This window comes from Bombus vosnesenskii, unplaced genomic scaffold, assembly GCF_011952255.1.
Source record: "Bombus vosnesenskii isolate JDL3184/JDL3185 unplaced genomic scaffold, Bvos_JDL3184-5_v1.1 scf7180000013431, whole genome shotgun sequence".
In the NCBI taxonomy this organism is placed as follows: Eukaryota; Metazoa; Arthropoda; class Insecta; order Hymenoptera; family Apidae; genus Bombus; species Bombus vosnesenskii.
The window spans coordinates 1,132,809-1,148,010 of NW_022883046.1; the positions used below are offsets into that span (position 1 = coordinate 1,132,809).

The 15,202-nt window shown below is 36.8% G+C and overlaps 4 protein-coding genes and 1 long non-coding RNA gene across 12 annotated transcripts; 2 read left to right on the plus strand and 3 right to left on the minus strand.

The window, feature by feature from the left end:
• Positions 1 to 789: 789 nt before the first annotated feature.
• LOC117238071 lies at positions 790 to 5,286 on the minus strand. Its single transcript, XR_004494108.1, has 6 exons — positions 4,790 to 5,286; positions 4,433 to 4,572; positions 3,532 to 3,965; positions 2,066 to 2,183; positions 1,791 to 1,944; positions 790 to 1,678 (listed from the first exon to the last, which is right to left on the minus strand). It is a non-coding gene; the product is annotated as an uncharacterized LOC117238071 (long non-coding RNA).
• A 1,018-nt stretch (positions 5,287 to 6,304) lies between these two features.
• Positions 6,305 to 7,975, plus strand: LOC117238089 (5'-AMP-activated protein kinase subunit beta-1). 4 transcript variants are annotated; one of them, XM_033502725.1, is made up of 6 exons: positions 6,320 to 6,423; positions 6,535 to 6,569; positions 6,666 to 6,876; positions 6,968 to 7,246; positions 7,331 to 7,561; positions 7,641 to 7,975. In XM_033502725.1, exons 3-6 carry the CDS (start codon positions 6,682 to 6,684, stop codon positions 7,785 to 7,787), a joined length of 852 nt encoding a protein of 283 aa, XP_033358616.1. In that variant the 5' UTR covers positions 6,320 to 6,423; positions 6,535 to 6,569; positions 6,666 to 6,681; the 3' UTR covers positions 7,788 to 7,975. The 4 variants fall into 4 exon arrangements, with proteins under 4 accessions (XP_033358613.1, XP_033358616.1, XP_033358615.1 ...); XM_033502722.1 differs by lacking the exon at positions 6,535 to 6,569 and having other exon boundaries at positions 6,305 to 6,423; XM_033502724.1 differs by lacking the exon at positions 6,320 to 6,423 and having other exon boundaries at positions 6,430 to 6,569.
• Positions 7,976 to 8,065: 90 nt separating this feature from the next.
• On the minus strand, positions 8,066 to 9,932 carry LOC117238086 (pancreatic triacylglycerol lipase-like). Of its 2 annotated transcripts, XM_033502719.1 has the most exons (6): positions 9,594 to 9,932; positions 9,230 to 9,428; positions 9,001 to 9,149; positions 8,749 to 8,925; positions 8,396 to 8,671; positions 8,066 to 8,334 (listed from the first exon to the last, which is right to left on the minus strand). In XM_033502719.1, exons 2-6 carry the CDS (start codon positions 9,331 to 9,333, stop codon positions 8,096 to 8,098), a joined length of 945 nt encoding a protein of 314 aa, XP_033358610.1. In that variant the 5' UTR covers positions 9,334 to 9,428; positions 9,594 to 9,932; the 3' UTR covers positions 8,066 to 8,095. The 2 variants fall into 2 exon arrangements, with proteins under 2 accessions (XP_033358610.1, XP_033358609.1); XM_033502718.1 differs by having other exon boundaries at positions 9,230 to 9,932.
• Positions 9,933 to 10,130: 198 nt separating this feature from the next.
• LOC117238085 (F-box only protein 22-like) lies at positions 10,131 to 12,567 on the minus strand. Of its 4 annotated transcripts, none has more exons than XM_033502717.1 (5): positions 12,458 to 12,567; positions 11,209 to 11,369; positions 10,798 to 11,104; positions 10,334 to 10,722; positions 10,131 to 10,256 (listed from the first exon to the last, which is right to left on the minus strand). In XM_033502717.1, exons 2-5 carry the CDS (start codon positions 11,309 to 11,311, stop codon positions 10,171 to 10,173), a joined length of 885 nt encoding a protein of 294 aa, XP_033358608.1. In that variant the 5' UTR covers positions 11,312 to 11,369; positions 12,458 to 12,567; the 3' UTR covers positions 10,131 to 10,170. The 4 variants fall into 4 exon arrangements, with proteins under 4 accessions (XP_033358608.1, XP_033358607.1, XP_033358606.1 ...); XM_033502716.1 differs by lacking the exon at positions 12,458 to 12,567 and adding an exon at positions 11,531 to 11,926 and having other exon boundaries at positions 11,236 to 11,369; XM_033502715.1 differs by lacking the exon at positions 12,458 to 12,567 and adding an exon at positions 11,531 to 11,926 and having other exon boundaries at positions 10,334 to 10,719.
• LOC117238080 (zinc finger protein 665-like) lies at positions 11,953 to 15,170 on the plus strand. Its single transcript, XM_033502705.1, has 4 exons — positions 11,953 to 12,067; positions 12,168 to 12,356; positions 12,436 to 12,603; positions 12,678 to 15,170. The coding sequence occupies exons 2-4, from the start codon at positions 12,183 to 12,185 to the stop codon at positions 14,865 to 14,867; spliced, it is 2,532 nt and encodes an 843-aa protein (XP_033358596.1). The 5' UTR covers positions 11,953 to 12,067; positions 12,168 to 12,182; the 3' UTR covers positions 14,868 to 15,170.
• Positions 15,171 to 15,202: the final 32 nt, after the last annotated feature.

The window sequence follows — 15,202 nt, forward strand, 5'->3', positions numbered from 1 at the left end:
TCCGAGTATGAGTGCTTAATATCTTTGTACCATACCTAAAGCGTCCGTATTCGCCGATGCTTCTTACGTCCGAACTTTCCCTGGAGGCTCTCCGCGCGTAACATCTCTCGTCTGTCGCTAATTTCCGCCGCCGCCGCCGCCGCTCATTCTACTTCGTCGTACAAAAAACCTCTGGTTTCACTATCCGCGATTAGCGGTTGCTCCCGCTTCCATTCCTTTTTTCATCCTGCGTGTTTCTTCTGAAACGATGGAAACCAATTGGCTCGATGATCGATCTTAGTATCCAACGAAGCGAAATAAAAAATTAAGATCGGAGCGAAGACGCACTGCGCTCGATTAACTTGTCATAGGCGAGAGTTCAAAGGCTGTGGAGACGGGTGAGAAAGAAGCAAGTGGGAAAAACCATCGTTTAGCCTTTTTCCAACGGTGAACCCCCGATCAGTTCTCATCAGTCCGGTGACCCAGATCCACGAGGAAAGACCCTCTGCGTTTGTTACGAGTATATAGTATATACACGTATATAGGTTTCGCACACGTATTCCTCCACCGCAGCTGATCCCTTGACCTCGTGCAACCCCAAATGAAACGAGACCCCCTGGGCCTAACGTTCATTGACCATCGCTAGTCGTTCGAGTGGGGTTCGATCATCCTGAATCTTTCTCCACGAAAGCTTCTCCAAATGTCTTTGCTTCGAGATCTCGTCTCTTAGATACCAAACATCCTTTGAAATCGCAGTAGTTCGTCGTCAAGTTTCTCACTCTGCTTACATTCAGCCAAATGGCATATTGTTAATATCGCTTATAAGAAAGAAACATGCGGTTCATCGCGAATAAAGGTAACATCCTCTAGATAGGGTATTCGTTTTCATCGACGATAAAGACATTGTTTGCAGCGAAAAGGCGATCGATCGCGAGATCCAAGTCCCTCGTCCGAGGAAGGTCGAGGATCGGTAGGGGACCGATGTTTGCCACGAACCAAACCACGTCCAATTAGTGGAATTAATACCGGTTGGCTTTGGGGGAGCTAATGCCTCTGTGTGCATACCTACGGGTATGCACGTCGATGACTGCACTTTCCTTCGTGCGTAATGAAGGACAATCCCGTCGGTTGGACCGAGCAGCCCGATGCATTCGCTCGTCCAAGCAACCGCTGCCTCCTCTTGTTTTGCGGTCACGAGAAAATATCTGGAACCCACGAGATTACGACTTTGAACGTGCCCTGGCTAACGGTGTTCGTGTCTTTCTGTCCGGCCACCAGAAAACAATTTCGTTCACGACGTTGTTTGCTCTCTGTAGACCAAGTTTCGTTGTGAAAAAGAGACAAAAGGTACTATTTACAGAAAATTGCTGCTTCAAGCACCCTATAAATTCCTCTATATCGTGTTAGTTTCCCTTTGAAGTTGAATTCAGACTTGTCTGATATTTCGTAGGCGGTAAAATCCGTTGGACAAGAGAAGGTGAACCGATCGACGACAGACGGATTTTCAGGCAAGTCGGCCGAGTATGATACGCATTGTTTGAGCGTTCACGGGACTGCGGTTCGCTAGCGGCGTTCCTGTTACTGCTCATTGGCCACCCTGCACGGGAGAATTGCGCGAAGCGCAAGCAGAGAACGCTGCCTCTCTCGTGCATAGCTGTTACGTAACCCTCGTCATTGTTTGCGCGTCGTCGTCACAGAACTGTAACAGAGCGTACGGCAAAAAGGAGGGTAACGTGTAACGTTGGATAAGAGAGGGAAAAAAGCGCGAATTTTTGTCGAAAGAGCATGCATAGAAGGAAGGTATTCCGCACCAACCAACCGGACACGCGTCAGAAGGACTCCACTGCACCGGAAGCGTCGCTCTTCTCCGTTTCTTTGTCCGACGTTCCGTTTACCGTACCCGCGACACGAATTTTTGTCCAGGTTTTTTGCCTCCGTTATCCTATCGCCATTAGTCGCGTTAACCTGTGCAAAAGAAAAAGAGGGAAAAGGGAAAGAAAGAAGAGAATACAGGGGGAAGAGTTAATAGAGTAGAGCGTTTATCAGACTGGCTGCTACTGCCGATCGTCTCCTTTGCAATTGCCACCTTGTCGTCTGTCGCTTCGATTCCCTTTGCTCGACGTGTTTCCGGTTCGATGCTCGCGATCGTCTTTCCATTCTCTTCAAATTTACCAGCAGGCTTTCTATGGCCGTCGATTCGTCGCCTGTATATCAAAGGCAAAAGAAAACATCGATCGAATTAACGTAATTACTTGTTCGTGCGAGATACGTGCGCGTCGCGGCAAAACAGGCGTCAAAGTCGATCGAGAGTCACGAAAGAGCGGGATTTTACAAAACGTTAATTGCGCGCGGTTTATATACAGCGCGGCTTGGTATAGAGGCCGGCACGAGAGAAAAATCAAGAGCTAAAATAATGGATTTTGAGGAGGGATGAAAAACGACGGTAATTTTTCTGGACACGTACGCCACCGTTCGGTTTTTCAGCGCGGCTTACGCGCAACTAATTACCCATATGCCACGTGTTATTATAAATAGCCAATCGTTACCGACACAGCCGCATCCGCGATTCGCCCATAATGGCGTGTTATCGGATAAATAAAACGGATAGCCACGGGAGGGTGCGCTCCGATTATGCATCGACGCCTCCCGTGAGCGTATGTACCTACTCTCTGACCACCCGTACTGTTTTCCCAACGAACGACCAGCTTTTATTTCTCGTCGACTTTAATCCGCACGCTGACGACAACGCCGATCACGTTTATTCGTTACGACGCTCTCGATTCCACTCCCTTTGAATCTGCTCGACGAAACGAGCATGTGTCTCACAGGGGAAAACTACTAAGAAAAGCAACAACGACGAAAATGCTGATATCTTTTAAATTATAATTCCGAATAACAGTTTTCTAATTTTCAAATAAACATCTTTCACTTTTGAATTTGAATTTGTAATTGAAAATCCCTCGAATTTCCTCTCACCCTATAAAATTAAACAGCCACTGTATATAATTAAAATCGATACCTAGATTCAACAAAATGACTAATACCTTTCCGAGGACAGGATGACGCGTTGGCCCGCCATGATATTCAAACTAAACGCATTAGAAAGCTCATTTAAATACGACACAATGCCGAGCACGAGCGGACCGCGGTTGCGCGATATCATTCGTCGGTTGAAATAATGCTGTCCAAAAATGCCGATCGAATGTTACGAAAATTCTTTGCGTTCTTCTACTCGCCAACAAACTGATTAGCAGATCACGAGATGACTAGCAATATTGCTAGTTTCGCTAACGCTAAATGGGAAACGTCATTCGATTCGCAAGCGGTATGGGTTGGTAATCGCGCGGCTTGGTTACTCTCTCCGTGTCAATACTTTTCCACGGTGAACGCGACACAAGACAATCACGTTGACACCCGGTGATGGATGTCCCGGCTGCTCAAAATACCCCCCTCAGTTTTCCCGCCAATAAAGCCCATTGTAAATGCGAACTATTCGAAATATTAGAGCGGCAACGGCGATTACCGGCCGTTCAGTCATCGCTTCTGACGCACCGTAATCCTTTCCATCTTCCTCCGCGTCCTTTTTTGTTCTCCCGTTGCCGCACCGCCTCTCCGGACTTTCGCCGACACGGCCTAAGTCCGCGTCATCCCCGAATATGCCTCTTCCCTCGGCGACAGGAACTCTCCATTCGATCGTCAACTTCCTTAGTCAGGTAAGAGGCAAGAGTTTGCGATCGAATGTCGAAACATCCTGCTGACAACATATCTATTATTATCCGGCAACGGGTGTCCCTCTATCTGCTGCTGATAATCTAACGTGCCTCCTGCTCAATGAACAGCGTAACAATACTATTTCAGCAACCGCGCGCAAGAAGACAACCGACGAATAGATCGACTGCTCTGTTACCGACGTGCAACGGTAACGAACCACCTTCCTGTCACTTCTCGTTGCTCGTTATCAGCTCACGTTGCGAGCCCCTTTGCATCTAAAAAGAAAAAAAAGGACAACCAAAAATGACAAGTATGTCGTAGGCGGTAGCCGTCCTTTTTCTTCTAGACGTACAACGAAAGATTCGTTATGGCGAATAACTCGTTGAAATAGTTCGTACTCTTTGCCTCTCTTTAACGTGGAATTATTCTGAACGAGTTCTACGAAAGAAAAAGTACAGGATCGGTCGCGTTCCTCCGGGGCTTTCGACTCCGCGAACGCCGCAAAGCTTAAAGAGATAGGATTACTTGCGATTCGAAATTTATTTACACCAGCCTTAATCCCTATTATAGCCGCACGCGTAGCCCGAGGAAATGGCCGAGCAATTTCGGATTTGGACTGCCGAGAGATGATGGATCGCCGTTTCGTAGGCCGCCACTGATGATACCTCGCAGATGTAACCTCCACACCCTTTTCGGACGAAACCACTTGCCAGTGATTATCGATTAAACGCATGCACGTTACCTCGATTCTCTGCTCGTCACGATTTTCCTCCTATTTTCTTTTCCTTCCTTTGTTTTCTCGGTTTCGTTACGGATCCGCTCGACATCTGGCTCGTGCCAAAACTCTCCTCCGCTTTGTTACCCCTCACCCGTCTCACGCGCCTAAAACAACCAACGGTTTCGGATTTAAAGGATAAAAGACGATTCGATTGATACGAGAGATCGAGTGACAAATTCTCGATCGTACGCAAGAAGCAAACGTTTTGCGACGACAGAGAGTTGAGATGCTTTGTACTCGGGCGATGATTGCTGGCTGAAACTTGGATATTGTCTCGCGCCCTGTAACGAGCAATCTCGATAGGATTAAAACGTTGTTTACCGGAACAGAAAGCCGGGACTTTGGGTTTACTTGGCGTAGTCGACACAGGCGCATCCTAGCGGCCTCGACTTCCTGGTGAATGCATACGTTTACAAGAACGCGTTGTTGTACTCCCGTTTAACTTCTCTCGTTACGCGAGTTACTCGAGCCGGCCGGTCTATCGAAGTTGCCGATAAAAATTAACATCCATATAGCAGGCCGCGTGCAAGCCACTTGAACTCCCGGAAATGTCCGACATATGTTGCCACTTCAGATAATCCAAAGCTTTTACAATAATCTAATCAGCATCACGGAACGAGAAATACATTTAACATGATCGATCAAATCTGCGGTTCCGTTAAATGAATTTCGACCCAAGCTTTCAAAGATAAAACGACTCTTCACTGGGATACATCTGTCCATTACGATATGTTGCGCATTCGAAGCGCGCAAATACGATTTCCAAACCTCTCAGAGTGACATCTAGCTTAAGACATTGCATGCACTCGTGAAATTGAAGACAGGATAAGAAAGACACGAGAGAGTAGACATTTTTTGGCGAAAAAATGATCGAGAATCATGAAACGAGTCGACTAAGGCTTCGTAAGAGTTTTGTTGCAAAGCTGAAAGTCAGACGGGCAAGTTAGAATACGCCCGAGGAGATACATGCTCCTTTAGCTTTATAAATAATAAATTCGCGTGAGAACACAGCAAGGGAGACAAAGATAGAGACAGGACGGAGAAAAGGAAGAAACATATACAAGAGAATAGCGTATGAAAGCGAGGGAGGGTGGAAAGAGATAGAGACAAGTGGTAATAAAGAGCAAGCAGTAAGAGCGTCGAAGTGACGTCCTGTGTCGCGGAGTCATAAACTGGGCCCCAAGATCTCAGGCTTACACTCTTATTAAAACGTCGTCCTGCATATTGACGGTTATTGATCACCTTTCGCACACCTCGGTGCTTTTACTATACAAGGTTCGTCTCACCTTGAAAACCGCGAATGCTTCAACGTTCGAAAAGGCTTGGACGATATCAATATAGAAATACACATTTGATCATGTTCGATAACGCCTGATCTATGAAAATGATGATTTCAAACGACAAGTACATATTTTATATTCATGTTAGATCAAAACAAAATATGCGCACACACATCTAGTTTTTATTTATTACCAATGTTATAAATATATAATGTTACCTTAATAGATATGTGTAATATTATAGATTTATAATGCGACAATAATAAATAAATAATAAATAAATAATAAAATAATAATGTGAAAAAGGACCACTCGAATCGAACATATAAAAATAATAAATTTCACTTCACTTGCTTAAAACAATTTTCGAAACCGTAACGTATGCAAACGCTCTTTTTACGAGCGCTCTTGTTAGCGCTGTAATATTGATAAATTGTACAATTTCTCTGTTATATTCGCTGTCGATATAATTTACAAATACAATTTGTAAGTCAGAATTTCCGGCAGTTGATAATATAGGTGCTTATTATAATCGTCAACTTATCGATAAGTAGATCTTCAATAAGTGAAGTAGCCATTTTTAGTCAAATCTAATGGAATCATTACTTTTATTGCACTTACTGTTCTTTGACGTTATGATTGTTTATCGTGTTTGATTTATAGATTAAAAGTAAGGTATGTACAAATTAATAGCTACCAGTGAAAATGAAATAATCTGTAACACTATCAATCTAAAGTTTGGTTGTCATTTTATTTAAATGAAATAAAATTTCGTTGAATTCTTAGATTCTTGTAAACAAAACAAGTGATTTAAAAGAATGGTGAAGATATAACTATACTTTCCTTTATATCTTTTTACTGATTCCTATCAAATTAATAAATACTTTGATCGTTACATTTAGTCTGTTTTGCAATAGAAATTGCAGCCTAATAATGGGTAACGCTGGCAGTAATCAACCAGTTGGCCATCATCACACTAGCAGCACAAATAGAGAACACCGCCATACTAAAGAATATCCTCCACCTTCACCAGGGAAGGAAGGCCAAGCTTTTGTTTTTGATAAGAAACCAAGTCAAAAATTAGTTTTCCAATCATCTCATGAGGAGGAAGAACCTTATTTTGCTAAGGTATTTTTCGTAATTCATTATGTTAAATACATTAATTGCAAATTCACAGAAGGATCTATTTAAAAAGTTTTGTCATCCTTTTTACCAACAGACTAATACACATCAAGATGGAGAAGACTTTAGTTCTCAACGTCCACGCTCTAATACAGTATCTGAAGGAACCAAAGTAGCAGATAGCAAAGTTTTACCAACGGTGTTTAAATGGGAGGGAGGTGGTAAACAGGTTTATATCAGTGGAACTTTTACTGGATGGAAAACATTACCAATGGTTAAGAGTCATGGTGATTTTGTAACAATTATTGATTTGCCTGAGGGAGAACATCAATATAAATTTTTCGTTGATGGTGAATGGAGACACGATCCAGATATAGTAAGAAATAATTTTGCTAATTTTAAACGATATTAAAATATCCATTCATTTGTACATGCTTTAATAAAAATATTTTATTGATAGAAAATTGTTGATAATGGAATGGGTTCCAAGAATAATTTGGTATCTGTAAGAAAATCTGATTTTGAAGTTTTTCAAGCACTTGCAAAAGATAGCGAGGGTGTTACTAGTAGTGCTCAGACTGAGTACGGGCAAGAAATTCCTCCTAATAAGCCCTGGGAGAAAGTAGCTGGTCCACCAATATTGCCACCTCATTTGCTTCAAGTTATTCTCAATAAAGATACTCCCTTATCTGTAAGTTTACAAAAATGTATTAACAAGCATTTTAATTTGTTACAAAATGTATTATTAGTTTTACCAATACTAATTTCAGTGTGAACCAACACTTCTGCCAGAACCAAATCATGTTATGTTAAATCATCTATATGCTTTAAGCATTAAGGATAGCGTAATGGTTCTATCGGCGACGCATCGTTATCGTAAAAAATATGTTACAACCTTATTATACAAACCAATTTAAGATCCTTCGGTCATTCCCTAAGATATTGGCAATTGTTAGTTACATCGAATCATGGTATATTTTGTAGGTAAGATGAAATATCGGTGTATAAAACAAATATTTGGAAATTGACAAACATAGAGTTTCTTGTATTTGAAATGTTAAATAATGTAATTATTATTTATTAAAATGAAATATTTTCCATTAGATATCTTGCATATAATAAGCCATTTTTACTAAATATACATTTTATTCTATGATTGATTCTGCTCGCTATCTACATAGATATATAGTATATACCTTCTTTTCTTAAATACCAAATATTTTATTTAAATCGTATTATCAGTTATTTCCATCTGATTAGAATAAGGAGGTTCAGATCTTGTTGTGAGAAAATAGGTTCCAGTCGCCATTTTATCAACATGTTCTCCTAGTAGTGTAGTTCTGGAATAATTACAACTTCCTTGCATAAATTGATCCCATGTATCACACTTACTCGCCACAAACCCGGTTTTAGAACCAATACTTTCGGTAAAATATACACGTGCTCGACCATGACTACATGCCTCTATAGAAAAAGAAACATAGATATATGTACCTATTGCTAAAGCATACAAATGATATATTACCCATTATTTCTGGAATACAACAGCAACCAGGCTGAACAGCTGTTCCTCCATTTGGGTAGAAATCTACGCTTCCTAAAGGTTGCAAATAGCCTAAGACTCCACCACAAGAATGAATAATATCGACAAACATCGCGTCTGTAGGATCTAATCGAGTTTTATCCGATGTAAGCAAATGAAATCCAGGCAAAGCGGGATCTAAGCCGGTTATTCTTCCTAAGCGTCCGGAAGTTATTAAACTTCCGGTGTTACCAGCTACATGCGCTCCAAGAGAATGCCCTTCGTAAAGTAATAATGAAAATATAGAAAACGTGGAATAATTACTACATCTTAAGTTCATTATATTAATAATATACCAATAAAATGAATATTTTCGGTTTTAAGTTCTGTTTCTGCCACTAAGAAGTCGATAAATTCAGCAGATGTTCTTCCCACCCTTTCTGTATTACGCATTGGTCCAAGGTAGAATGTACTTGCAGCCAGAGGTTGCCAATCAACCATAATGATGTTATAATTGTTATACTTTAAATACGCTACGTAATTATAATAAACGGTAAAATATACCGACTTTCTAGAATTACGTTCTCAAATCTTTAAAATGACAATACCTTCTTTCATATCAACGAGACCAGTATTCATTGCACTTGATTTCCATCCATGTGTTATAAATTTAGTTTGGCGAGACGGATCAAAATTAGAGTTGTGAAGTCCTTTAGTATCGTTCGTATATAATTGGGTACCATTTTCTGGACCAGATCTTGAAATATATTTATGTTTCAAAAGGATTATAAAACATGTTTTCGTAAATATTTAAATTTTATAAACTTCTGAATATACCGAGTATAAAGGACGTAAGAAACTTGTGAGTCAAAAATGCCTCGTTCATCATTTTCAGTGTGTCTCAGTACCGCAACTTGAGGCTGATCATTTCCATCAGGCATAAAAATCCAATCTACCCCATATCCATCGTACCTTTGTTGCAAACCACTGTTCCATGCTTGGCAAACCGTAAAATTAAATAAAACAACAGGCGCAACTAGAATATAGAATATAGTACTAGAGTATAGTAATACAGTCATCGTTTCGCTTTAAAGAAACACCGTATTTAATATGTTAAATAAATTATAAATAATCCTAAAATAATTATACGAGACTCCCACGCGGTGAAGAGTTCAATGTTCTAGTATTTATATATCCTTACTTGACTTAATTTGATGGAAAAAGTTTCAAAGTACAACCTTATAAACCCTGGCAATATCATACTAAACATAAATAAATTCTTTCACGGCCCAGTTTCCTTTATTTTATCTTTACCGTGGTATCGTACGAGCGGAAATACTGTCAAGTAGTTGTCTGGCATCTGGCAATGTTTTAAACATTATAATTATATTCAAAGAGGTGCAGGTTTTTGTCCAATTAACTGTCGGATATGCTAAGTGTTTCCATATCGCGTTGAAACAGTTACGCGTACATGATATTAAACAAAGTTGTTTTCCATACTGGTAATCATTTTTAAATTGCTTTGTTCCGGAAGCTAAACATTTTTTAATAAAAAAAAGTAAAAATTTTCGTGCTATAGACATTTTTATAGGGAAATAAATTAGGAAATAACATAAAAAAATCTGTATGAACATAAAATATATTAAGATACATTATTATGTAACATATATTTTTAAATCACCATTATTGATTTTTTATGTTACAATTAGTCACTTAACATTTACCAAATATATTCTGATATTAATTTAATTGATAGTTCAGATTTCTTCATTATAGATTCAAGTCAACTTTTGGCCATATGTAATTATTAAAAATACAGTAGACCTTTCATGGTACCAGTAGTCTTCTCCCAAGCTAAAATTATCTGAAAAAATTTATAATAAAAGTGCATTGTTTTCCATTGTTGTAATAACGTCTGCGGTCATAATGAAAGATATTTACAATTTGGTACCGTATTTTCTCCAAATTCTCCGTCACCGAAACAGCCTACCAATGGTACCTCTGGAAACAGCTTTTTGAATATAGTAGATTCTACATCCGTTTCATTAAACATATTTGTTCCACGTTCACAACACGCAAACATGTAACCTATGGAATGTTTTCTTAATGAAACATGATTCTTAAATGATTCCAACTTCTGTTCAACTAGTTCTTTAGTGTTGCAATCTTCATCTATAACTATAGACCATGAATCTATTGCTCCAACTATAACAATTCCAACACAAAATGCATATGAAAAGCATCTCTCGTCATGACCAATATTTTTTGAATTACACACATATAAATCCTTGACTACTCCTCCCCATACAGAAGGTGTAACTCCTCCACTACTAAATGTAAAAACAGCATTATGTTATTATCATATAATATAATAAGATACCAGATTATGAAATTTAGAATTTTACCATATTCGTAATACCCTTGCAGTTCTCTGTGCTAGGGTACGACCTGCTTGATTACAAAATAGTAGAAGGCATTTAGATCTATCAGTTTTATCTTTGAAAAAAGCTAGTTTCATTTGTTGATAATACTGTGTATAATCATTTCGTGAGACAACTGTAACTACTTTCATTGTTACATCAGGTATTTCAGGTAGAAATGCATATACTCTTTTCTGAAGAGCTCTTTCCATTTCTGCATTTTCCATAAGTACACCAAATGTGGACAGTGTTACAATTTCACAACTTCGTGGAAGAACTCGACAAAGGCAATCTTGATAAAATGAAACATAATGATTAAAAGCAAAGTGATATATGTACTTTATGGAAACATTTAACTTAAAATTAAAAAAGCTGCGATATAATTCAAATAAATACCTTGCCTAATGCTTGATTTATGTATACCTTTAAAAACTAATCCTACTGCTGGTTTGTCCCTTAATTTTTCTATAGCTGACATATATCTTCTACCAATGTTCATAAAAGTGGTAGGACCTCCCCTAGTTCGTTTCTCATCGTTTGCCACTTCTAACCATGACCTGAAATATAAAGCTCCACATGTTAATACATTTTACAAAAATTTAACACACAAATGTCTACTTTTGAAGTTTATTCAATTTTGATTAAATAAATTTTTGGCAATGCATTTTTTCTTCATTTAGGATACAAAAATTTAATGAAATGTCGAACATATTCACACCTGCAAACCATTGACGCATTCAACAGATCTGCCCAATTCAAATATTTAAATACAAGTCGTAAATCATCATAGGTTAAGTACAAATCAGTATGATGTTTTTTTCTCTCTTTGACATTGGGTGTACTATCATCGTCTTCGTAACTTCTTTTTGCTGATAAACTTGCCATCACTTAATTGTATAATATAATAAAATTATTCCGTCCTTTCGTATAATTTAACAAAACGCTACCTTATAATGCGTCAATATTTCAAATCACTATTTACGTATTTACTTTCTTATAATGTTTGCTTATGTCATGAACAAGTGAAATAAACAGATTATCGTTCGATTTGTATCCCCTCTCTTTTATTAATATTTTATTTATTTTTAAAGATGGATTTAGATAAATTATATATTATAATAAGTAATAATAACAACAATATTAAGAGATCATTTTTTTGAAAAGGTAATGTCTTAAGAAACCTTGAGTTTTCACAACTGTCATAGAAACTCTACCAGAAGCATTGATGAACTTTCGCAGAAAAAAGAAATAACGTACATGTGATAGCAAATGCACCACATCACATCTAAATTATGATCTTTTGTTGAATATTCTAAAGAATTTGAATGTGAATATATTTCTAGTTAAACATTTAGTTTAGCTACGGTCCAATGGAAATCGAAAATAAAACAACAATTTCATCAAATGATTGTGGTAATGTTTGCCGTGTTTGTCTTGCAACAAATCAAAATAATCAATGCATTTTCGATAGTAAACGAAGTGATTCAATTAATGAAAGTACAATTGATTTGTCTGAAAAACTTCGTTTGTGCAGTGGTGTGGAGGTTAGTTTAATTCTAATGGTTTCTTTTTTCTTCAATGTTTGTTCGCTATATTTTTTATAATGCGACTTTTACTGGATAGGTACTGGAAAATGATGGTTTACCTTCCACTATTTGCGCGAAATGTATATTAAAGATCAATGATGCCCATGAATTAAGAAGGCAATGCCAGCAATCCGATATCCAATTAAGAGAATTGTATGGTAAAGTGGAAAAAATATATAATATCAATTTATGTAAAACTACAAAAGTAAGTACTCTACATTTGTAAAAAAAGAGTATAATTACAAAATTGTTATTATTTCGTCCTTTATTGCTCACCAGGATAAATATTCCCAGACTGATTATTCATTTACTTCTGATTTAATCAAAATTGAAGCTGATTCATTTTCTGCAATGGGTTATAATCCTTATCCAATGGTAATGCTTAATTCTAATACTAAAGACATAAAAGATCATGAAGTAATTAATGAATCAAAGTATGCAGAAGATAAAGAATCCACTAGTAACTTAAATAAACAAAATACCTACATTAAATGTAAACAAACAGAATATGAAAGAAGTGTTACAGGAAGAGAAGTTTATCGAACAAGAAGAATGACCATGTTTAAAAGAGTAACATCTATAGAAAATTTAAAAAATCATAAAGAAAGACAGAGACAATATATAAAAAAGAATACAGCTGTTAAGTGGGATGATGATGCAGCAGATATTAAAAAGACAGATTCTCAATGTTCTTATAGTTGCCCAAAATGTACCAGGTGCTATTCCAGCAAAAGATCTTTGGATAGACATATATTAACTCATGATGAAAAGAAATTCACATGTGATAAATGTAACAAACATTTTTTTCAACTTGATAAATTGATACAACATAATAAACTACATATTGTTAAAGAAAAACCTAAACCAGTATTGTGTAAAATATGTAATAGGAATTTTAGGAAAACTGATACTATGGTAAGACATTTAAATGTTCATAAAAGAACTAATCCAAAGGAAGTCCTTTCTATTCTGAAAGAAATTAGAGATAAAAGAAAATTGGAAACCATAACTGAACCAGGAAAAAAAGAAGTTGAAAATAATAAAGATAAAAAAGAAACAGAGGAAGAATTTGCAACAAATGAAAATAATACTTTAAGTGTCCTAAAAAATAGGACTTTAGAATCTAAAGATAAAAAGTGTAATTCTGACTCATTATCTACTGAACTACTGATATCTACTGAAAATTTTGATTCTTTCGATCATGAGACACTTTATCGATGTAACTACTGTACCAAGCGTTATGCGAACGAAAAATCTCTTCAAAAACATTTACAGATTCATATTGAAAAAAGATTTGTTTGCAATGTATGTAATATGAAATTCTTTCGCCAAGATAGATTAAATAGTCATAAAAATCGATATGGACATAATGAAAATTCAGCATTAGAAGTGCAAAAACCAAGTGACGATAAGTCAGCCATTAAATTAATAAACAGTTGGATTCGAGAGGAGCTTGATTCAGATAACGAGGAAAAGGGTTTTCCTTGTAAAATTTGTGGAAAATCATACGATACAAAAAAGTCCTTACTAAAGCATCAATTAAGTACGCATAATACAGAAGGAGAAAACTGCACAACGTGCGGTAAGATGTGTGCCTGTGACGAGAAGGAGAAGAATCAACATAAATCAAACGAAAGATTAAAACCATATCGATGCGGAGAATGTAATAAATCCTTTGAAAAGGAAGTTAAATTACAAAAACATATAAGAATCCACGAGCGCGCTAAGGAACAGCAAGATGTAAATTTTAAACGATTTTTATGTCACATATGTAGCAAAACCTTTAGACAAAATACAGGTCTCATGTTCCATATGAGGACGCATACGGGATATAAACCTCATGTTTGTAAATATTGTGGAAGAGGATTCACTTCAAATTCTAATTGCATCAATCATGAAAGAACTCATACTGGTGATAGACCATTCGTTTGTCATTTTTGTAGTGCTGCTTTTGCCAAATCATGTACGCTTAAAGCACACATTACAACACATACTGGAGAAGCAAATTATCATTGTAAAACTTGCGGTAAATCGTTTAGGCGACTAAAGTACTTAAAAGAACACAAATTTACGCATACGGGGGAGAAACCATATGCTTGTAAGATTTGTGGCACTGCATATAGCCATTCTGGTAGTTTATTCGTACATGAGAAAAAGTGTAAAGCGCAATATAACAGTTATCAATCCAATTCGACACAAAATATGCAAAGCTATTGCGAATCGGAAACGTCTTCACCAACCTCTATCATTACCGTTTTACCGCAAGTTTATTTGAATAATACTAATGCGATAAATACACAAAGTAGCAAAACCTACATGGACAATATTCAAAAAATAAATTCTCAGAATATTGCTAACATAAATGCTGTTAATACATCAGATTTACATATTCACTCGAATTCCGAAATTTCTGATGTTTCTCTAGCTGTTAAAAGCTTCGCTCTTATCGGACAAATGTTTCAATCGTAGATTAATGCAATGAATGACTGATGAAATTCAAATTGAAATGTTTCTGTGATAAATTTTTATTTTGCAAATATGTTTCAATTATTACTTGAAATATATTTTGCATGGATAAAAAGGAGTAATAAATGTACGAAATGTTTTTTATTGCATTTTTAAGTGGTATCACTCGTTGCATATTTCATACATTATAAAATATGGGAATGGGATTAATTTTATTTTATAAGTTTTCTTATCGTATATAGAGTTTTGCAATTAGGGTGAAGGATAGTTTATCAAATAAAAAGGCTAAAGTCAATCCCTTTTTCATTAGATCTTTTCTTATTGAAGTATATGTAACT